Genomic DNA, 24,265 nt, shown 5'->3' with positions numbered 1-24,265 from the left:
AAAACATCCAATTTGGTTCATAAACGCTGACAGTGTTTTAGCTGTTTTGGAGGGGATTTTGGATTTTGGGTTAGAACGGTCCAAGGATGGGTTAATTGTACAGTTTAAGTCTCCTCCAAAAATCAGGCAGGGCGAGTTTAGGTCAGGTATAGACGAGATTACCTTTTCTATGAATTTCTCATCATCCCAGTTGGGTGCGTATATGCTAACCAATAGAACGGGTTTGTGGTAGAGGGACCCTGAAACGATAATAAAACAGCCATGTGGGTCAGATATAATTTTTGTGGCATTGAAGAGTGTTTTTTTATGAATTATAATTGCTGTGCCACGTGATCTGGAGTTGAAATTTGAATGAAAAATTTGGCCAACCCACTGTTTTTTTAATCTGATGTGATCTTTAACCATTAAATGTGTCTCTTGTAAAAATGCAACTTCACATTTAAAAAGTTTCAGATGTGCAAATATTCTAGCTAGCTTTACAGGTCTGTTCAAGCCATTCCATGAAATAAGTCTTACGTCTGCCCCTCCTGTACTCTGATTATCATCCTGTGTCCTGTTCATGGTCTACTAGATCTATCAGTAAGGTTTTTGGGAACACATGGTCCGCCGCACCACAGCCCAACCCTCACTCCCAAGAGCCTGAAGAAGCCTCCACTTAAAAATATATCGTAAAACGGTGGAAATAAACTGACAAAACTGCTGGGATAGATTTGAGATCCAGAGATGCACTCCCCCAACACCTTAATAGCCCTAAAAGAACCCCCAAATAACAACAGAACATGATAAAACAAAATAAAAACAATGCCTATGTTTACCTCCCAAACTGAGGGAAACTGCAGGCTCACCATATCTCCCCTGTTCTTCCTTGAGTGCATCCTCCTTAATCCTATTTTCACTTTAGGTACTCCCGATCAAAAGTAATGGTTATATTATAAAAACGTATAGCAATGAAGTAAACAAACGCAGAGACAAATGCAGTTGGGCTTTAACCCAGTGTCAGGTATTAAATTGCTTACTTTAAAGGTAACATTTGAAGTAATAATATTTACATCCCACAGCGGTTGTTTCAACATTTGTGTCTAGAGTAATCAAATACATCAATGGGAAAAGCAAGTAACGATAATAATATATAGTAATTAAAACGGAAAAGGACACCTGGGACCAACGGTGAAAACGAGTGTAAATATTGCTGATGTAAAGTCCAGTTAGTTCATTCCGGTGCCTGGTGTAGGAGCCATTCTACTCGGTGATGAGTGCCAACAGTCACAGACGTTTTTATTAGCCTACTCCTTAGTTACCCGGCGCTTGTAAAACGGGCGTCTTCAGGTGAATCGAAGGTGAACGACCGCGCCTCCAAAGTTACTACTAGACGGGCCGGGTACATCAGACGGAACCGGACTCCCTTCTGGTAGAGAGCCCGTTTCACTTCATTGAAGGCTGCTCGTTTCCTCGCCAGCGCGGAGCTCAGGTCAGGGTAAAGCCTCAGAGGTGTCCCCTGGTAATTCACCTCATGGTTCCGGGACCACCGCAGGGCTGCTTCCCTCTGCTGGAAGCGGAGAAAGCGCACGACGAATGGTCTAGCTGGTTTCCCCTCCTTCGGTTTTGGGCCAAGTGACCGGTGAGCCCTCTCCAGTTCGGGCGGGTCAGAAAACACACCAGGGCCCATGCACTCCGCCAGGAGTTCAGAGATAAACTTGACCGGGTCCGTACCATCCTCGCTGCCCTCCGGGATGTTCACTATTCTCAAGTTGGATCTACGTGATCTGTTTTCCAAGTCGTCTACGCGGTCCCACAGTGCTTGATTCTGGGCGCGGCAACCAACTGCGACATGGAGATGGTGTCAGTTGCATCCTCCCGGACAGGTAAGCCAACGTTAGCAGGAGCAGTGTTAGCTGCTATGGCGGAAAGTTTGCTAGCTATGCTAGTGCTAGCTCGTGTTGCAACTGGAGCTTGTTCGCTAATGCAGTGACTTTTATTGTAAACTCTATCAAGGCAAAGTTGGGGAGCTTTCTCGGCCGTGACCTGGGGAAAGAGCATGCACAATAGTTCCAATGTTTTCTTAGAAACCGTACATATGTTTTGGACATAGGCAGGTGCTATGTGGAATTTTTTAAAACATTTTTCATGAAAGCATAAAAGTTGGTACAGTTTAGGTATAGGCAAGACTTCGTCATATCATGTCTGTTTCATGAATGTTGTGTATAGTTTTCAAAAGTGATATTAAATATTCTATTCTATTCAATCTATATTTTATTGTTAGAACAATATACCATTTACAACATTATAACACAATAAGTTTATTGTTACACACTAAAAACGGCTGGGTGAATATAATGACCCATTCGCTGTCTTTATTAGAGAGAGAGGGGATTACTCTGCCCCAAAGTCACTTAGTGTCTGTGTATTCATCTTGCATAGTCTTGTAGATGCACTGGAGCCTTTCTTTCTCTGGCAGGATAACGTCTCTCACTCTCTAGAGTCTGTTGACCATAGTCTGATGTGACAGGCGTGCTCACTGCATCTGAGGCGGTGTTTTCCAGTGCTGTCTCAGGTGCTGTCTCACTCTCTCTCTCCCACTCTCAACCCAACCGGTCGAGGTAGATGGCCGCCCCCCCTGAGCCTGGTTCTGCTCAAGGTTTCTGCCTCTTAAAGGAAGTTTTTCCTTGCCACTGTTGCCAAGTGCTTGCTCATCGGGGGATCTGTTGGGTCTCTTTAAATAAATTTATAAAGAGTTTGGTCTAGACCTGCTCTAGATGTAAAGTGCCTTGATGTAACTTTGTTATGATTTGGCGCTATACAAATAAATCTCCATTGGTCCTCGAATCCTTTTGTGGAATTTCTTAGCTGCTGTTGGATTATCCAATTCAAGCCCGATCAGCGTCACTGTCGTAGGTTGGCCTTTGTCAAAATTCCTGACAATGTTCCTGATTGCAGTGAAAGTTCTGTTTACAGTCCCATCCTCGATATCCAGGTTCCGAATCACCATTACCCGTGCTCCACACGCAGTTTGTATGATGTCAGGTAAATCCCTCTTCTTGCCCTTGATGCAAACATGCGTCATGACCATTCGTCCTGTTTACTTCTTTTTTGTAGTCCTCTGCTGGAATGTCTTGAACTTTTAAGCCCAGTCAAATTTGCAGAATTGTGAGCATCAACTTCTTTGCTCGTCGCGAAGGTATGAAGGGCATTGCCTGGACAATCTTTGGCTTAAACGACGGCCCATGTGAGCAAAGCTCTTTCGTCGACACTGAGAGGATCCGTCTCCATCTGGAAATCTCTCCAGAGTTAGGCTCTACCAAGAGGTGGCAGCTGGTAAAAGTCTACTACTGCATGGACAGACATTCCTCCAAATGGTTTCCTGTTGCCTTTGATTTGCTGGAATCTCCAATAGACGTAGGCAGAGAGCTCCTTAGAAACCATGGATATCTCATCTATGATCAAAATCTCTGCATCGGACAGCACTGCTCTGAGATCGTCTAGTGTATTTCCAAAACCTTGATATGCTGTCTTTAAAGTTCTTGGCAGCTTCAAGAGGGAATGCAGGGTTTTTCCAGAAATGTTGAAAGCTGTAATACCAGTAAATGCAGTAAGAAGCACTGCAGGCTGGGACAGGCATGAATTGAAATTCACGTGTTGCGGGTCTGTTTGCGTACTTCTCAGGAAATCTCAGGAAATCCAGACATCCACACGTCTTCATTGTCTGGATTCATGTTCACCAATTTGCTCACTGGGAGACTCATTTTCATGTCATCCTCGTCAGTCTATATGAAAATGACTGACAGGGTGCATTTTTTAAGTGGCAGGCTGCTTACTTGTACCACTGCTTCCTGAGCGCTGACCTCCCTGTGCTTAGCGTACACTTGCATGATCTACTTCATTTCGTCCCATTCGTTGACATTGGATTTCTTCATGGGGCGAATGACCGTGTTGAGGTACTCTGTCATCTCATGCTCCAGCTTTGACACATATGACATCATATACATGATGCAAATGTAGTCGTCAAGTACGTATTGTATGTCCATGTTGGCGTTCCAGGCTCTCAGTAGATCAGGGTTGTATCAATTTACCCAGCTGTCCTTGGGATCACGCTTCATCATGACGACCATTCCGCAGGTGAGGTCATCAACATATCCTTTGTATTCTTCATGGGTCATCTCACATTTCTCCAGCAAGTCGGACAAATCCTGGAACGATTCATTTGGATCCATGAGAAAGTTTCTCAGCGCTTTAAACTTTTCCTTAGCCTCCTTTTGTTTCTTTTCTTATTCTTCTCATTCTTATTTGACTTGCATTTGGTTTTTCCCCCACATTTCTTGTTTTTTGTTTTCGTCATCTTCAACTTTGGAGTCCCCGGGGCGGGATAGTGTTTCTTGTCTTCTCCACAGGGAGCTTCGGGAAAACCAAATCTGCAAGCTACATTCCCTCTCATGCATGTTTTTGAGTGGTTTCGGCTGTGGACTTGAACCTCCGATACTATTTTGTGGAGCTCAGGGTCAGCTTTCTCATTGGGCATCTGGCAGCTGATTTAACAGTCAATGAAGTTGATTTTGGCCATTTCGACGTCATCCTCTAGATCAAGCTGTGGTGCATCTCTGATCCAAACCAGCATATGAATATGTGGACTTCCTCGCCCTTTAAACTCCACCCGAAAAAAGCAATCCTCCACCAGACCAATGGGCTGTGCTGGTGACAGGATAAGGTCTGTAATGAGCACATCCACTCTCTTCTCAAACATATGCATGACAGTGACAGGATTGCTCCAGAGAATCTCGCATTTTTCATTCCAGTCGAACTTTGAAAAGTCCACTTCTGCACCTTGCTGTGCTTTTATGACCTCAATAACTTCAGGCCATCTTATTTCAGCAGAATTTTCCTCCCATCCTTGGTTTTTTCCTTTCCCTTCTGTGTTTGAATCGACATGCTGTTGGTGGCCGTGTTAGTTTCCGTCACAAATTGCACAAAGAAGAGGGAAGTTTGGTCCTTCGCAAACCGGGTGTCCACACAGAAGAGCCTCGCGTTTAAATATTTACTTGGGGACAATTTGATTTCCCTGACCTCATCCAATGCATTTTGTCCAGTTGGGAACTGGACAGGAAAGGCCATTGCTTCAAGTTTGGGTACAGCAAAGAAGCTGACAGGTTTGTTTCCTAGGGCAGGAGCGACGCTAAATATCCCATCTCCATAGGATAGAACTTCCTGTGCTATGTCGAAAGGCTGCATGCAAGTGTCCAAGGCCAGACCTGGTCGAAGATCCTCCTTTTCTTGGTCCATGTTATTGGGCTGCTGTCCGTCTGTGGTTGTCATTTGCCTTTTATGTTCCTCAGGCTGTACAGAATTTTCGTTCCATTTTTGTTGAAATGTGAAAAAAAAATCACTCGACGTGCTGAATAGCTTGTGGACTCCTGAAAAATTATGAAATAAGCAGTTTCAAGCAAATTATCAACAGGAAGCATGAATTTATTAGTTTGTGAAGAGATTTCAGTGTCACAGCCCTGGCCGTGACATTTGCTCCCTGTGTTTTTTTTTCCCCTGTCCTGTTTCCCCTCCCCCTGTCTGTGTGTGTCTGTGTCTGTGCTGTGGGCGTGGCAACTCCCTCTCTCCTCTGGGCTCCTAATTGCATCATTCAACTCACTTGTTCCCTGCTGTTCACCTGAGATCCATCCAGTATCAACCCCTTCAGTTTAAAAACACTGGTGCTCTTCTCCAGTCTTCGCCAGATCGTTGTATCTATCACTGTTGATTGCCTGCCTGTCTGTCTGCCTGCCTGCCTGCCTGCCAGCCTGCCAGCCACGCTTCCAGCCAGCTAAGATCCTCCACCCCCGTCTCTGTACCTTGGCCATCGACCAACTCCCCTCAGCCTCCATCCCATGGACATCTTCTCCTCATGCTGCATTCATCATTCCTTTATATTATAACATAACGATCTGGCCACAATGGACCCAGCAGACACAGATCCCTCCCCCCGAGACCCTGTTTTTTTCCCATGCTGACTCTGACTCACTCCGTCATGCCCTTGCTGCCCAAGGTGTGTCACACCGTGGTGAGGTTGTCTTGTCTGGGCTCACTGTGTCTCGTCATTTCCTGTTTTATTTTGAAATGCCTAACTCTCCTCTCGTTTCAGAACACTTGCCCTTCCTCATGTCTCCGGTGTGTCCTCCTGATTACCGATTGTCTCCACCTGTTCCCCATTTTCCCTCACAGTTCAAATAGCCTGTCTTTCCCTTGTCTTGTGCCAGTGTGTTGTCATTTCATGTCTCACACCAGCGTGTGTCCAAGCCACAGTCCTCGTCTCCTTGTGTAAGCCTTTGATCCTCTACGGAGTGAATTTTTGTTTGTAAACTTCTATATCTGAGTTAGCTCGTTTCCAACAATAGCCTTTTGTTTTTCCTCAATATGAGCGATTTTTTTTTTTTTTTTTTTTTTGTACAATCTGTTATTTAGATTAATGTTCATAGCTTTTGTGTTTTTCCTCCTTGAGAGTGATTTTGAGTTTTTATACATTTTTAGAGAGTTACCTTGATCCTCCGCTTAATAGCGCGAGTGAGTTTTCTTTTGTTTAGTCAGGTTTTCCTCCCTACGGAGAGTTTTGTGTTGTTCCCCTTTTTCCCTCGTGACTCCCCGCTACAGTTAAGGTTTCATAGCCTGGTTTCCTTTATTCACTCGGTTCTGAGGTCATTGCTACCGAGAATAAAGTCTGTGACTGACAAAACCTCTGCTCCTGAGTCCTGTGTGAGTCCCAGCCTGACAAGGTGCTCGTGTTGGTCACCATGAGCAGCTTCTCCAAGAAGTTATGGAAACCCTCAGGACTCAATGAGGACTTCAACTCAGGTAGTTCGAATTGGGAGTCAGGTGGATTTTTTTTCTCTACTCACCTTTCCAACCCTGCGCCTGAAGCCCAGCCCAGCCAGTCTCCACCAGTGGTCGCTGCAGCCTCTCCTGTTCTCCCAGCCAGAGAGCCGGAGTGCTAGTCCGGGGATTTGGGAACATGCAGGGCCTTCTTGACGCAGTGTTCCTTAGTCTTCGAACAGCAGCCATCAACCTACACTAAACTACACATTCAGTTGAGTTTAGGACTATAGCTGCAGATTCTGGCTGGAATGATGAGTCCCTCCAGGGAGTTTTTCTGAATGGGCTTAATGCTGTAGTCAAGGATGAATTGGCAGCAAGAGACGATACCAACAGTCTAGACTCCCTCATTTCCCTGTCCATCAAAATCGATAACCGCCTACAAGAACGTCGTAGGGAGCGAGTTAGCCGCCCACCATCCTGGCCCATTTCTCACAATCCATCTCCCCCTCATGTGAGAACCAACCCCAGTAATCCTCCTGCCAGTGCTGCCACCTCTGTCCCATCTGTTAAAGAGCCCATGCAGCTGGCCCGGGCACATTTGTCCCCATCCGAACGTTACCAAAGAATAAGGGCAGGCGAGTGCCTGTATTGTGGCCAGACAGGCCACTTCCTCAACTCAGGAGGGGAGTTGAGATGTTGCCCTTGTCAGCCTTGGTAGACTCTGGTAACGATGAGAATTTTTTGTATATTAATCTCGCCTCCCAAGATAGCATCCCTTTTGAGCCACTTGCTAGACCCATGGATGCTGATGCTCAAGATGGGAGACTTCTGGCTTGGGTTACTCACAAAACTTGTCCCCTGCTTCTCATCCTCTCAGGAAATCACCGTGAGCAGATTCAGTTTCACCTCATCTCATCCTCTCTGGCCCCGTTAATACTTGGACAGCCTTGGCTGAGACTGCATAATCCCCATATCAACTGGACAGCAGCAAAAGTGGTGAGCTGGAGTTCCTACTGCCATTCTACATGTCTGCAATCTGCACAATTGTAGACATGATGAGGTTGATACTCCAACCTCATCATCCAAATCAGAACCTTCTGATCTTTCCCTTGTTCCTCCCGAATATCACGACCTCAGTGAGGTCTTCAGTAAACAACATGCCCTATCCCTTCCTCCTCACCGCCCGTATGACTGTGGTATTGACCTCCTCCCAGGAGCCCCCATCCCTACCAGCTGTTTGTACAACCTCTCCCGTCCAGAGAGAGAATCTATTGAGAAGTACATCAAGGATTTTCTAGCAGCAGGAATCATTCGCCCATCCTCCTCCCCTGTTGGTGCGGGGTTTTTCTTTGTGTCTAAGAAAGATCACACTCTCCGTCCCTGTATTGATTATCGTGGCCTGAATAACATCACTATTAAGAACAAATACCCCCTGCCTCTGATTAGCTCTGCCTTCGAGCCCCTACAGAATGCCACAGTCTTCAGTAAACTGGACCTGAGAAATGCCTACCATCTGGTTTGGATATGGGAGGGACCGCCTTCAACACACCCCTTGGACACTTCGAGTATCTGGTTATGCCTTTTGGGCTGACAAATGCCTTAGCTGTCTTCCAGGCTCTGGTTAATGATGTGCTTCGAGACCTGCTCAACTGCTCCGTCTTTGTTTACCTTGATGACATCCTGGTTTTCTCTCGGAGCATGGAGGAGCACATTCAACATGTCCGCCAGGTGTTGCAACGTCTTCAGGAGAACAAGCTGTACGTTAAGGCAGAGAAATGTGAGTTTCATGTCAGTTCAGTGAGCTTTCTGGGGTACATCATTGAAGGAGGGCAGGTGAAGACGGATCCTGACAAGATTCAGGCAGTGGCAGCATGGCCAACCCCCACTTCTGTGCAACAGCTTCAATGGTTCCTGGGCTTTGCTAATTTCTACCGACGCTTCATTAGAGACTACAGTCGTGTAGCCGCACCCCTAACCAAGCTCACCTCCTCTGCTGTACCCTTCTCCTGGACTGCAGAGGCCGAGCAGGCTTTCACAGAACTAAGAGGTGCTTCACTGCTGCACCTGTTTTAGTTCAGCCTCACCCTTCGCGTCAGTTTATTGTGGATGCTTCAGATATTGGAGTCGGGGCTGTTCTCTCCCAGTGCTCTGCTTCAGGTCAGAAGCTCCACCCCTGTGCTTTTTTTTCTCTCGCCGTCTGTCCCCTGCCGAACACAACTATGATGTTGGGAATCGTCAGTTGCTTGCAATAAAACTGGCATTGGAGGAATGGAGACATTGGCTGGAAGGTGCTGAGCATCCCTTCATAGTATGGACAGACCATAAAAATCTTGCCTACATTCAAAAAGCCAAACGCCTGAGCTCACGCCAAGCCCGCTGGGCATTGTTTAATGGCCGCTTTCGGTTCACACTCACCTACTGCCCTGGTACTAGAAATGTTAAGCAGGATGCTCTCTCCCGCCAGCATGTCTGTGAAGAAATATGTGCTCCCCCCGACACCATTCTCCCTACCTCCTGTGTTGTGGCAGCTATTACCTGGGAGACTGAATCCCTCATCAATGAAGCACAGCACACCCAGCCTGATCCAGGTAACGGACCCCCAAATCATGTTTATGTGCCTAACGCTGTCCGTTCCCAGGTTCTCCAGTGGGGTCACTCTTCTTGTTTTGCCAGTCATCCTGGAATTGGCCGCACTCTCTCTCTCCTGAAGAGGCGCTTCTGGTGGCCCACCATGGATGCTGATACTCGAGGCTTTGTCATGGCGTGCACTATGTGTGCTCGGGGAAAGGCCAGCCACCGCCCTCCAGCTGGTCTGCTCCGCCCACTGCAAATACCTGGCCTTCCATGGTCCCATATTGCTATCGATTTTGTCACTGGGTTACCCCCGTCTGAAGGTAACACAACCATACTTAGAATTATTGACCGTTTCTCAAAGGCTGTGCATTTTGTGCCTGTACCTAAACTCCTCACAGCCCTCGAGACTTCAGAGCTGCTGGTCCATCATGTTTTCCGTTTCCATGGCATCCCTTTGGACATAGTGTCTGACAGAGGCCTCTCTCAGGTATGGAAGTCATTTTGTCGAACTCTTGGAGCATCAGTGAGTCTCTCATCTGGTTTTCATCCCCAAACTAATGGTCAAACTGAGCGTGCTAATCAGGACCTGGAAGCTGCCCTCCGCTGTGTGGTTGCAAAAGATCCCTCTTCCTGGAGCTCACACCTTCCCTGGGTTGAGTATGCCCACAACTCGCTGACCTGCACTGCAACTGGTATGTCCCCTTTTGTTCTCTAGGTTATTAACCCCCTTTGTTCCCAGCTCAGGAAGAGGAAGTCTCTGTGCCTTCAGTACAGGCTGACCTCCGTCGCTGCCGCAGGATCTGGAAGGAGACCCGTGCTACCCTGCGTCACACAGCTGACTGCAACCAGCACCTTGCGGACCCCCATAGAATCCCAGCTCCCATCTATCAGCCAGGTCAGAAAGTTTGGTTATCCGCTAGAGACATTCCATTAAAGACAGATTCCAAGAAACTCTCACCACGCTACATTGGCCCTTATGAGATTGAATCTGTCATCAATCCATCTGTTGTTAAAGGAGACTCGGAACCCCCCCCCCAAAAAAATGTAAAAAATAAAAAAGAGGGGGGGTATTATTAAATTAAAGGTAATTCTTGACAAGTAAGAGTGAAAATGGCGTCCTTTGATTTGAACAGCTTCTTAGAGAACCCGTCATTGGAGGAAGTTCATAAATGCAGAAAAGATCACTTGATTGAGATAGCTGCTCATTTCAAAATTTCTGTTGCAACAACTATTCTAAAAAGAGATGTAAAAACTTTAGTCATAGGTAAACTGGAACTGGGATTAATCATGTGGGTGCATCAGGGTCTGAGCCTAAAACTGAGAGCAAAGCTGTTGTACAGAGGGAGACTGATGAGGTAAGTGAAAGAAGGCAAAGCACTGAGTGCATCTGCGGATGCAAGTAAGTCTTCCCCTTCTACTAGCTTTACCCGTGAGTCTTTTGACATCAGTAAACACATCTCTCTAGTTCCTCCATTCAGAGACAGTTATTTTGCTGCGTTTAAACGCATTGCTTCTGCACTCCAGTGGCCCTATGATGTATGGCCACTCCTGCTACAATGTAAAATTCACGTTAAAGCTCAAGAAGCTGTTGCTGCTCTGCCGTTACAGGAGAGCTTAAATTATGATTCTGTTAAAATGTCTATTTTGCGTGCTTATGAAATGGTCCCTGAAGCCTATCGGCAAAGGTTTAGAAAACACCAAAAAGCCCCAGCACAAACTTATGTTGCGTTTGGAAGGGAGAAGGGAAATCTCTTTGACAAATGGTGTAATTCATGTAAAGCAAGTGACTTTGATTCACTCCGTGAGTTAATTCTGCACGAAGAGTTTAAGAAATGTTTGCCTGAGCGCATTGTGGTTTATTTAAACAAACAGAAAGTGTCCTCTCTCTCCACTGCCTCTGTACTGGCTGACGAGTACGTGCTTACACACAAGTCAGTGTTTCTGTCTGCACCAGAAAAGCCTTGTGTTCCAGCACAGCACAATGTTCAGACCAAGACGGTTAACAAGCGAGATGAGAGAGAGTGTTACTACATACTGGTGTGTTGATTTTGTTTGAATAAAAGATTGTTCAGGTGAGTTTAGTTGCTGAATCTGCTAGTGTAGCTTGTATTGCCTCCACCTCCTTCACCCTCTATACTTTCATGCCCCCCTACCCGAACCAGGGTCTGTATCCTGTCCCTACTTTTATCTCCACCTCTTCTATTTCTCCCCCCTACCCAAACTAGGGTCTGTATCCCCACCCCACTTTCACTGGTGCAGTTGGTGAGAGGTCAGAGTAGTTGACAGTCATGCTGTTTGAGATAGTTGTCTTTGTGTGAGGAGTGGTGATGGCTGGCATTAGGGGGTGACTCTGGGACGCCAGTGTTCACGGTCTACCGGGCCTAACTAGATGAAACACCGGTGAAAGGAGGTTCCCACCTGATGACCCCAAAGACATGATAGCTGTCACCGCTCACTGGCCTAGTTGGATATTATCTGTAGGGAACATAGAGCAGGGCAAAAGTTTGTTGCTAGGAAGGTAATCACTGAGTCTGGTCCATTTTTTTATTTTTTTATTTTTTTGTCACACAAGTTTCTTGTGGTTTTTTTTTTTTTTTTTTTTTGAAATTGCCACTGATCTGGACATCTCATTGCTGACTGCCCCACTCTTAAGAGAAAAGAGCAAAATGTTAAGGGGTCGACTCCTAAAGGCATAGGGTTGATTAAAACGGTAAAGCGTCTTGATATTAATTCTGTCTCTTCTGATCATATAGACCCCTGCTTCAAGCCATTTGTTTTTGAGGGGTTTGTATCTCTTACAGGTGAGTCTGATGATCAGTGCCCTGTGCACATTCTGAGAGACAACGGTGGCTCTCTATCTGTGATCCTGGCTAGTGCCTTGCCGTTTTCTGACAAATCGTCATGTGGTTATAGCATTCCCATACAAGCCACTGAGCAGAGGGCTGACCTGACAATAAAGTGTTGCTTTCAAAGTGTGGTAAGTACCAAAGCAACCGATGAATCAGTAGCCTATCTGATTAACAAAGGAATTCTAGTGCCTAGATGGAGTCCTGCTGTGGTTGACCCTGAATCTAGTGCCTATCAGATTGTGATTCCTGTTGTGTATCAACACGTGCTTTCTATTGCTCATGAAAGTAACTGGTCAGGTCATTTGGGGATAAATAAGACCTACCAAATGATTTTGAAACATTTCTTCTGGCCAGGACTGAAATGTAATGTTGCAAAATTCTGCCAAAGTTGCCATGTTTGCCAGTTAACGGGTAAACCGATCCAAGTCCTTCCACTTGCTCCACTCCATCCTATCCCTGCAATAGGTGAGCCCTTTGAAAAAATAATCATGGACTGTGTAGGCCCATTGCCCCGCACTAAAAATGGAAATCAATATCTACTCACTCTTATGTGCGCTGCCACTCGTTACCCTGAGGCAATCGCGCTACGTAAAATCACATCTACCTCCGTAGTCAAAGCACTGACAAAATTCTTCTCTACATTCGGCCTCCCTCAAGTAATTCAGACAGACGAAGGGACAAACTTTCAGTCGTGACTGTTCAAACAGGTCCTAAAAACTTTAAACGTCAAAAACTGTGTATCCAGCACTTACCACCCAGAATCTCAAGGTGCACTGGAACAATGGCATCATTGCATCACCTGTGCAGCCGTCCAAAATCCTTAGGATTCAGTCCAGCCGAGCTTGTTTTTGGACATACTGTCTGTGGTCCACTCAAATCCCTAAAGGAGGGGTTCCTCTCCTCTGGCCTCCCTGGTGAGGAAACGTGCTCGACTTTGAGTAAATTCTGCGAATGATTACACCGTGCTAACACATTTGCTAAGAGGAATTTGTCGTTGTCTGAAAAGGTAATGAAAAAGAAATATGACTGTTCTGCCGTCTTGCGCCGCTTTAACGTTGGAGATAGTGTTGGCCTTGTTGCCTATTCTTGGATCTGCGCCTTTGGCCAGATTCTCCGGTCCTTGAGGTTTGTGAACGCCTCAGCGAAACAGACTACGTCATTGCTACCCCAGAGAGAAGGCGCAAAACTTGCGTATGTCATAAACATGCTGAAGGCTTATATCACACGTGAACCAAACTCTGTTTCAACCGTAGTTCCCGTAAAATCAACACCTGCTGCAGTCAGTGCGCTAATTGTCATAGAGCCTTCTAACAGTTTGACTGATGAGGATGATTTAAAGAGCGTCAGTTATCCCATCAAACTCCTCGCCTGCCAATATCAGAGATGCTAAAAACACTCTCATCCCAGTTAAGCCACTTGACCTGCGCGCAACTGGGTGACATAACGACATTAATCCATAGATACTCCTGCCTCTTTGGTGATGTGCCAACTCGCACCACCATTTTGCAGCATTGCACCATTTTATTGATGTGAAAGAGGCAAAACCCATCCGTCAACATCCTTACCAGGTTCACCCTGTGAAACGCAAATTAATGAAAGAAGAGACAAACTATCTGCTAGAAAACAGTTTAGCTGTGCCAAGCTCCAGTTCCTGGAGTTCTCCATGTCTCGTGGAAGCAAAATCTGACGGTTCCCCACGCTTTATTACTGATTTCCATAAGGTTAATGCCGTAACTGTTCTGGACTCGTATCCTCTTCCGAGAATGGAAGATTGCATTGACACAATTGGGTCCGCGAAATTTGTCAGCAAGTTAGATTTGCTAAAAAGGTATTGGCAAGTCCCTCTAACTAACCGCGTGTCTGAGATTTCTGCCTTTGTGACCCCCGATACCTTCTTGCAGTACACAGTGATGGCTTTCGGCATGTGTAATGCTCCTGCATGGGTTCCAGTCCTCTGCCAGCGGTGGTCTACACTGATCACAACCCACTCGTTTTCTTGAAGTGCATGTATAATCACAATCAAAGACTCATGCGGTGGGCACTGATCATCCAGGATCATCACTTGGAGATTAGGCATAAAAAGGGGTCAGATAATGTCATAGCCGATGTGCTGTCCAGATCGTGAGAGAGAGAGTTTCAGTGTTGTTTTTGTACAACAAACAGAGTTTGCTTTTTAAGGTGAGGGGTGTTACGGCCGCTGCCGTATTATTGGGGATCTGTCTGTCTGTCTCTCTCTCTCTCTGTGGTTGTTTCGAGCAGATCACCTGGCAGATCCTGCGAGAGGGGGGGATACCAACATCATCAGGAATTCCCCAGGAGCGACTTTGCGTACCTCGCGCCCTCACTGCTCCAGCTGTAGCCAAACAGCTGATCAGCTGGGCCCTCCTGTTGTATAAAACAGCTGTCAATCCTTTGTTCTGGGCGAGCTGGGTTTCCCCATACTCTGACTCGCCATTGCGCTGTGGCCATTTGCTTTTGTCCCGAATCCCCGATTCGGGATTCTTGTGCTTATCTAAGATCTACCATTGTAGACATTTTGTTGTACGCTGTTAATGGTTTTGTCTTTTCATTTTGTGCTGATGTTTTGACTGTGGCCCTTTTGTGTTCCCCGTTGGCCACCTTAACTGCTTAAGGTGCTTACTTTCGCTTACTTTTATTAATAAATACATTTTATTTTACCTCTTTCCATCAGGTTTTTATGTTACTTCCTTTTCCCCAAAGGAGCTGGTCGTAACAGTCACTCTACATGCTAAATTTCACGTGGACTCCTCGAAAAATTGTGAAACAAGCAATTTCAAGCAGAATATCAACAAAAATCATATATTTGTTAATTTGTGAAGAGATGTTGGCAATCTTGCTGTATTTTTGTTGAAATGTGAAAAAACCACTGTACATGGTGAATTGCTTGTGGAATCCTTGAAAAATAGTGAAATAAGAAATTTCAAGCAGAATATCAAAGTAAATCATGTATTTATTAGTTTGTGAAGAGATTTCAGCACTTTGGCTGTATTTTTGATGATATGTGAAAAAGTCACTCTACATGTTGAAAAGCTTGTGGACTCCTGGAAAAATAGTGAAATTAGCAGTTTCAAGCAGAATATGAACAGAAAGCATGTATTTATTAGTTTGTGAAAAGATGGGAGAAATTTCGTTCCATTGTTGAAATGTGAAAAACTCACTGTACATGGTGATATGCTTGTGGAATCCTGGAAAAATAGTGAGAAAAGCAATTCCAGCAGAAAATCATCAGAAAACAGGTATTTATTAGTTTGTGAAGAGATCTGAGCACATGAATTGAATTTTTGTTGAAATGTGAAAAACTCACTCTACATGCTGAATTGCTTCTTAAATCTTGTAAAAACAGTAAATTAAGCAATTTCTATCAGAAATCTACAGAAAACATCTTTCCATCACTTTGTGAAGCAATTTGACAACTTTGCCTGAATTTTTGTTGAAATGTGAAAAACCCACTCTACATGTTGAATTGCTTCTGAACTCTTGTAAAAACAGTAAATTAAGCAATTTCCAGCAGAAATCAACAGAAAGCATGTATTTAGTAGTTTGTGAAGGGATCTGAGCACAAGTTGTATTTTTGTTGAAATTTTTTAACAAAATTAACCCCATAATTTACCTCCTACAACATCTAAAACACGTGTCAAACTCGTTAGCTTAAATGGCATGTCTTGACTTAAGCTCGTTGGAAAAAACGCCAAACCTCAGCCACAGACGGCCCTGGCACAATTTTACCTCTGCATATATCATGTATATACATCATTATGTATTACTGGAGTCCCAAAAACTCTTCATCTGAGTTGTGGAGTGAAAGTCGCAATAGGTTCACCAAGCTCACTGCCCTCAGACTGTGTCAGCCCCAGAGTCGAACAAAACATCATCCTCTCATCCATCCAGTGGAAATGAGTGAATCCTTATCATTCAGATGTGTGTGTCACTGACACGGAATAGCTGGTAGTTTGTGCACTTTTGCACATTCACGCTTCAACATTCGCAGCTGTCAGTTTGGTCTGTTAATAGCCTACTTTGTTTCATGAGCTGCTGACATCGGTATTTACAGGATATATAGTTCATATTGTGAATGCTCACATCATTATCTTTATAGTTTTAGTTATTATTCTCAGTGTGGACGGCCTTTTACAGCATATCCAGTGTATGACACCCCATTTTCAATGAGAAAAGGTGCGTCTTATAGGCTACAGCAGTTTTATTGTTGTAATAATGCAGCAATTACACATTTTTTATTAAAACACACGTACAGTACACAGAGACCGTTCTTCAAGAATATGTTCATGAGCAGTTACATTTGTACAGTCTTACAATTACTACTGGCCCTTTCAGGACAACGTGGGCAGGTGGTCCCTGAATTTATAAAATTTTTTGACAAAGTGGTCCTTGGCATTTTGAGACATCCTGTCTTAGGGTCACTGCTGGCAGTATAAGTGTTGAGCCAGATAATTTTTCTTGAAAATCCATGGTACCATGGTCCCTGGTACGGACCAGTGGTCATGACCATATAAATGAAATATAAATTGTTGGTCCTGACCACCTCCTCTGTGATCTATTCTGTTGTCTGGACCAGTTGAGTGATCTGTTGAGTATTTGTTTGTTTGTAGTTATTTTTAAGAGACACTTTCCCTTTTCTCACTGCAACATTGTCAGATGAATAAATGTGAGTAGCCGTAATCGTTTGTCTATCCAATGTTATTGATCACTGTTATTAATAGAAATAAACAAAGTTTAAATTATTATTATTCGTAGTTGTACTATCGATTATGTATGTCCGTGTCTTCGTGGCCAGCCGCTGTCATGACCAACTGTTCCTTGGCATGGACCAATGGTCACTACCACTAGGGGGCGCTAAAGATACTGGTCCTGATCCTGATCAGCTCCCCGCTGTTCTGTCTTGTGGTCCGTCCGATGTGACCAGTTACTGAGTGGTCTTTAGAGTAATTGTACATTTAATATACTTTCTGCTCAGTGATATGTCTAATGTTATTGTTACTATTAACAGAAATCATAATTCATTTTTCATGAATGGAGCCAATCCCAGCTAACACCAGGTGAGGGTAGGGTTGAATTCATGTTTTGTGTACTGTGAGTTATGATGGCTATTAAGAAGTCATGAAAAAAAGTCAAATGTACACTGTTCAGCCACAACTTTATTTAAATACATCCACATGGACCTTTATTATGAACTAGGTGAGTAATTTTCTTGTATAGGCTGATTTTATTTATTGATATTTTTTTTGAGCCCCTCGATTGCGTCCTCAGCCCTCGGTTCCTCTCCCATCTTCTGCTGTCATTCATCTGCATCCTGGTTGCCACCCATCTTCGGAAAAGGGGCCGTACACGTCCACATCTCCATATCCTCCCCATTGCAACACTCATTGGACACTCACTGGGAAAGAGGATGGTAGGACTTTGAGTGCATTTATTTTATTTATTTTTTTCCCCTATTCATTTTAACTTAGTGACAATTTCCTTTTCCCTGCCTGAAATTTCATTTTCCTTTTTGGTTCAAAATATCCAATGGGAGTACTAAAAAGAACTGTGCACTGTGAATCCAACTTTGCGTTGACAAAAAGGTACTGTGGTATTTTAATGCAATGTTCACTTTAATTTACTTACCTTTTCGAGATACTGCGTTGTGAAGGATCTTTATTGGGTTCAATATACATTAAAATTGTCAGTCTGCTGTTGTGTGTGTTATTTGAGGTAGATAGTGTAGGTCAAATCTAACAAATAGGCAGGTAAATCTGATCAAAGTCAACCCCAAATTTTTTATTTGATATTTAATACTATCTTAGTGATGGGTGCAGGTAGGGGTTACACAGCAATAGAGACCACAGCTATGTTGCTACTTCTCAAGCACTAAACTGTGTTACTGGAGACCGTCCAGATTCAAGTCTTGTCTTGCTCAGATTTCATTTGAACATGCACAGTTGAGCAGAACTGGAACTCGACAACATGGTCCATCTACCTCAATAAAACTGGGAGAGAGTTTCAAATCTGCATGCACAGAAGTTGATGGCAGTACTCTAGGTAACCTAGTTTTTTCTTGGCAGCACTTTCAACACATGATGTGATCTGATCACATCGGCAGTCCTAAAAGAGGGGCTGTTCTGCCACACCATAGCATCTGCAAGGCTTCCTGTCGTTCACTTGAAAATAAGCGCGGAACAATGAATTATCTGAGTACTAGGTGGTCTATATCAGTGGTATTTAAATAAGACACGGTCCAGTATGAAATAATGACTTCAAACCTAGGTAATGCATGGGGGGGGTTCATGACCTCAGTTTCATAGATATGGGTTTCCTTCCATATCTCTATCAAATAACTGTCTTTGCTGTGTTAATGGTTGACATTCACGTGAAGCTGAGAGTGTGTATCTATCTATCTATCTATCTATCTATCTATCTATCTATCTATCTATCTATCTATCGAGAGAGAGCAATAGAGCGAGAGAGAGAAATATTTACTATTTAACTTGAGGGATGTTAAATAGCAAGGCTCCTGTAAATACATTTTAGTTGGGAACCACTGTAATAAGATTATTTTGACTAAATATTTCCACAAAATGCATGTTTATCAAAATGGCAGAGGCAAAAGTGGCCTGGTGGGTCTTTGTTCAAATCTTCTTTGTGGTCTGCGCAGAAAAAAAAAAAAATAAAATAAAATAACCCCTATGACACACCTGGTTTCAAATGTCTCAGGATCTGACCATACCTGTCTCATCTTTTCTTGCTCTTTTTCTGAGGCACTTCCTTCCCCTCTGTGCTTTTCCTCTTTGGCTTGTCATCACCTTCTCCCACCTGCTCCATAGTGTCCCACACTTCGTCCTCCTCCACCTTCAACTCTTGGCTCAGCCCCTCCCCCTCTGTTGCCCCTCCTCTGTCCTCAAGGTCCCGGCTGGGCAGCAAGAGACAGTTGAGTCTGGATTTGAGATAAACTTTATGCAGCAGCTTGCGGTCCTCCAGACTGTGAATGCGGAGGAAGCGGTCCAGGCCGCAGGACGCCACCACTGGTTGAGAGGAGTGACACTGCAGCCCCCGTACGCCTCCTACCAGACCTTTCAGACAGCCACAGACCAGACCTTTCCTCAGGTCCAGCATAGCAATTTGGCCGTGGGTGTTTCCTACAACAACCATGTTACCGGAGGCAGGCAGGGACAAAGTGGTGAGTGGGTACTCTCCATACTTTGCCTCCATGATTGGGCGGCGCTGAGGGGACAACGGGTCAAAGATGTGGATCTGACAGAGTGGACAGTGACACAGAACAAAGTAATGTGAGGTCTTGACAATGTAAATACATTTCATTTATAAGGGCCTTTCAAGACACCCAAATCTAATGGAGGAAACAATCAATACAAATAAACGTTAAAAGCAATGACAATTTACTACACATACACTACAGGCCAAAAGTTTGGATTCATTTGTATACTTTGCAATAAAATAAACATGATTATGATAGTCATAATCAATACCTATAATTATCAGCCATTTGTGGGTTGTTTTTTTGTCTAGAGTAGCTTTCTTCAGAGTCACCTCCTTTGGCTTTTACAAGAACATATGAAGCATTCATGCTATTTTTTCCATATAAAAAGGGAGGTGCCTGGAAATGTATTCCAACTTTAAGTCCATCAATGACAGACTGCTGATTTGTGGGATGCACTTTTCTGACTGATTGATCCAAATCATTCCATACAATCTCAATTGGAGAGAGATCTTATGTTCTAAGCAACCCTGACAGAGCCTGGAAAAATGTTTATGATCCCTATTTTGCTGCAAAACATACTTCCAACCCACAAGTCTTAGTCCAGCTGGTACTGCATGGGTTAGGGTTATGGTTAAGGAGAATTTGTTTCATTGTGTGGGTTAGGGTTGCTTTTGCTCATTCATCTCTCTCTGTGGTCAAAATAGTGTTGTTTTGCAGATACAACTCTTCAAGCCAGCTTCCCTTAAATGTTTCCTCACCATTTGTGGCAGTTTTTTGGGGGATATTTGGAAGCCAACTTCCAACAGCCAAAAAGCTAAAGTGAATAATGCAAGCTGTGATTTGTTTTTTACTTTTGCAGAATTCAGGGTCCATTTGTGCTGTTTACACCCAAACACATGCATAACTCAAAGTGTCTCATTTAGCTGATGTGTTTTCTTTCTATATGTTGAAGTGACCACCGTGCTTATGTTGTTTACAGAATAGCCCCTTAAAACTGCATCTTGACTTGAAGAAAACGTCTTGCAGGTGAAGTTCTCAAAGCTCCATTGACCATCAGCTAAAACTTTAACATGAAATTGAGTTTGTGCTCTAGTGGACTCACCTGGTGAAAACCTGTGCAGGTGATGACTTTGTCGGTGTTTGGGATGAAGGCCATGTCTCTGACCCAGTGTTGCTGTCGTAGGTCCAGCCAATCGTCCCGCAGGTTTTTGGCTGTGAACACCGGCTTTTCGGGCCTCTCCAGGTCCCAGATCTTCAGGCCGTTCTCTTTACCACCCGTCGCGACGCTGTGCTGGTTTACCGGACTCTGCCGCATCCTGCACACGTTCTTCCCCGCATTGAGCTCGATAGCCGGCTGACTGCTGTCTTCCCTCCAGACCCGCAGCATCCCGGACTCCCCGCAGGTGACCAATGCCGAACCACTGAGGGGTGCCAGCCCCGTGAAACAACCCTCGGCCGGGTTTCCACATCGCCGGGAATCGGTGAAGTCCCCTTTCTCTACGCTAAATGTCTTGACGGTTCCGTCCGCCGAGCCGACCAGCAACTCGCTCTCGGCCGGGTCTCCCCAACACAGGCTGCGGACCTCCTGTTCTCGGCTAAGATGACTCGAGTTGCAGAAATTTAAGGCCTGTTTCCGGGACACATCGACCCCCTTCAGGATTCCTGTCTCTGATCCCAGCCACACGGTACACAAACGGCGACGGTCCCCCATCTCTCCGGATCAAACACGCGTGCTTCCTTTTTGACTGTGTCGCTCCAAAATTACGTCAGTCTTCTTCTTCTTCTTCTTCTTAATTTATTGGCGGATTGCAAACATCTATTAGTTGCATGCCGCCACCTACTGTGTAAGAGTGTGTCCCATCATGTCAATTGTTCAATGCTTCCTATATTCTGCCGATCAGCCCCGTGATATCAAGGAAAACAAATTCGAATATTTTGAGGTAGTTAAAATAAAGAATCCTCAGGTAAACACTTGTTTTCACCCCAAATTCATCCATTCTCCATTCTCTCTTCATTTCTAGGACACTGATGTCCGCTTTGACCTCGGGATAAAGCCATGAGGGAATACTTCTCACGGCCAATCCAGACCGTATGAATGAGCGCTTTAATTAATGCACCACTCAAATCCTCACCTCTGAAACCTAGCATATCCCCAGCAGTTCTGTGTAGTTTAATTGCAGGATTTTCTTCCTCGCTACCTTTAAGCTTGACTAAGTAAACAAGTGATAATTTTTTCCTCCTAGTTCCAGAGGTATCTCCTCTGCCTCTACAAGTAAAGCATTTATGAGGGTAAACTTGCCTCTGTGCAAACACGTAAAGCCTTATATTGTAACCTATCCAGTTTCTGTAATGGTGACCTAGCTGCTGCTCTATAAACTACACACCCATAATCTAAAGTTGACCGCTTGAGAGCCCTATACATATCGATTAATGATTGCTTTTTTGCACTGTTGGGGTACAGTACAAAACTGCCTGGCTTTGAGTCGGAAGAGGTCAGGCAGCAGTGCCCGACATGAACAAACAGTCTAAAAAATCAGCAACTAATGGTTTCCAAATATTCAGGAGAAAAAAGGTCTCAGAGTCTTCCGAGTCAGATGTGGATGAGATTCATTCAAAATACAGCAAGTATCTGAACAAACAGCTGAGTGGAGTCAGACCCCAGGGGCAGAATACACTCTGACTAACAGCTCCTGCTACCTGCTTATATCTCCCGAGGCCTCTTCGGGTTTTTAAAAACATCAACGCCACTATGCAGGATGTGCAGGCCACTGGACATCATGCAGCTGTTGCACCTGTCTTTAGCTATCATGTGAGCCTTTTCTTCTGTACTTTCGCAGATCATCTGTACTTTTTTCAAATCAGCAGACCTCTGCCTACCATGCTGACTTAATACATCCATTTGAGTTTGAAAATATCTAATTTATCATAATATTAAACAATAAAGGACGGGTTCCATATTCAACGCTGAAATCATTTGATACCTCAGCTCCTGCCTTTACTCTGTCCGAAAATTGATTATCCAATTGTACATCTTTTGTCCGATGTCCATTTTATTTAACTTAATAAAAAGTCCACATATGACTTTTCTATATCAAAAAATACTATTGCCATCAGCTCTTTCATTTTCATTGTCTTTTCTGCCTCATTACTGACTCTGAACAGGGCATCAGAAATAGATTGGACTTTTCAAAATCCACACGGATAATTACTATAAAACCCTTTTTGTTCCTGTGCTTTGGGGGTTAGTATATCCCGCTCACTCACAGATTTTACTGAATAGCTTAACATTATATTCAATGTTAGATTTAGGAGCTGGTGACACGTGGTGTAAAAAAATAGTTATTTTATCCTCTTTTACGTCATATACACATACCGTATATTTCTTGCATTTTTACTTTACTTTTTACAAAATCAATGAGCTCTTTTTTGGGGAAGCACGGCAGCATAGTGGTTCGTGCTGTTGCCCCACAACAAGAAGGTTTGCTTCCCAGGCTGGGGCCTTTGTGTGTTTCTGTGTTTGCTTGGGTTTCATCCGGGTATTGCGGTCCCCCCCCCCCACCATCCAAAGCGTGCATGTTTAGGTTTACTGGTAACCAGGACTCGAGTCGAGAAGGGGATGAGGGGGATGGCATCCCTGCTGAAATAAAGCTGGTCAAAATCATCCCCCTTTGCCCCTTTTTAGGGGCGAGGGGCACACAGACTTACAATGACAACGTAACTGATGCACCAGCTGAGGCTTCCCCACCCAATTTAAATGTTTTATTCTTTAACAGGAGTGGTAGAAGAGGTGATGGGACTGCTACAATCATTTCAAATTACATAAGAGTGACAAAAGACATTCCTTTTACTCAATACACATCATTTGAACATTATGCCTTTGTTTTTAGAAGTCCCCCGATTTTATGTATGACTATCTATAGACCACCCAAACACCATCCCTCTTTTATCAGTGATTTTTACGAACTTTTATAAATTTTACATTCCACCTATAATAAGGTTTTAATAACTGTTGATTCTAACATACACTTGGACAATTCAGATCCCGCCATGACTGAATTTTAAAATCTTTTAAACTGTATGGATTTTAAGCAGCTTGTCATGCAGCCCACTCACAACAGAGGACAGACCCTAGACTTGGTCATAAGCTTGATTTGAGGGACTTTGGTTTTAACAGTGCTAAAAGTAACAGTGTAGGTAACTCAAGAGTCAAGAATACTTTTTATATGTCACTAAAGGTGGAATTTCTGGACAGGTGTGATAATAACACAGTTTGCGATGTTAGTTTGGAGCTTACGATGGTAGCTAGCTAACGCCAGGTTAGACTTTACATTTACAATGCTAGAATTGATATAGAAAATGGTGACTCCTTTGGGAATAAATCTAACCTCATAACAATCTGTATTTGGCCACGACAGTTTTCTCCATAGATGATAGCCAGGACCAACCTTGTGCTGGGAGCGTGTTGGCCCCCCACTAAAAAAGTTCAAACCAGATGCTTATGTCAAGTCCTGGTTTCAAAGCCATTGCTCAGCTAATGATCTGAAAGCAAGAGCTTTTCTTGTTGTGTTTTTCACATTGTCGTTGCCGTGTCTCTTTTTTGTTGTTGTGTTTTGATTTGCACTTCCAGTCCGTAGGTCTGAGAGTGAGTGGATGTTGGTCGGTCGGTCGGTCTGTCTGTCTGTCTGTCTGTCTGGCTGGCTGTCTGTCTGGCTGGCTGGCTGGCTGGCTGGCTCTTTTCCTTCTTTGCATTTATTGGCGGATTGCAACACCGACTTATAGGTGCATACCGCCACCTACCGTACCGGAGTGCGGAGAACGGGAT

General features: G+C 44.2%; 1 protein-coding gene across 2 annotated transcripts; it reads right to left on the bottom strand.

Annotated features, from left to right (window-relative positions):
* Positions 1-17,374: 17,374 nt before the first annotated feature.
* Positions 17,375-21,191, bottom strand: wdr74 (WD repeat domain 74). Of its 2 annotated transcripts, none has more exons than XM_029517047.1 (3): positions 20,546-21,191; positions 18,955-19,478; positions 17,375-17,625 (listed from the first exon to the last, which is right to left on the bottom strand). In XM_029517047.1, exons 1-2 carry the CDS (start codon positions 21,152-21,154, stop codon positions 18,960-18,962), a joined length of 1,128 nt encoding a protein of 375 aa, XP_029372907.1. In that variant the 5' UTR covers positions 21,155-21,191; the 3' UTR covers positions 17,375-17,625; positions 18,955-18,959. The 2 variants fall into 2 exon arrangements, with proteins under 2 accessions (XP_029372907.1, XP_029372908.1); XM_029517048.1 differs by lacking the exon at positions 17,375-17,625 and adding an exon at positions 17,632-18,874.
* Between the last annotated feature and the right edge of the window lie 3,074 nt (positions 21,192-24,265).

The sequence above is a fragment of the Echeneis naucrates genome, chromosome 13 (genome assembly GCF_900963305.1).
Source record: "Echeneis naucrates chromosome 13, fEcheNa1.1, whole genome shotgun sequence".
Classification (NCBI taxonomy): Eukaryota; Metazoa; Chordata; class Actinopteri; order Carangiformes; family Echeneidae; genus Echeneis; species Echeneis naucrates.
Note: the sequence above shows the minus strand (reverse complement) of the source record. Positions and strands in the feature narration are given on the sequence as shown.

Bases quoted from the DNA above. Each gene is read 5' to 3' on its own strand.
- wdr74 (XM_029517047.1), bottom strand. From the start codon at position 21,154: ATGGGGGACCGTCGCCGTTTGTGTACCGTGTGGCTGGGATCAGAGACA. The intron at 19,479-20,545 runs GTGAGTCCACTA...CCACTCTGTCAG, and splicing joins CCTGCACAGGTTTTCACCAG to ATCCACATCTTTGACCCGTT.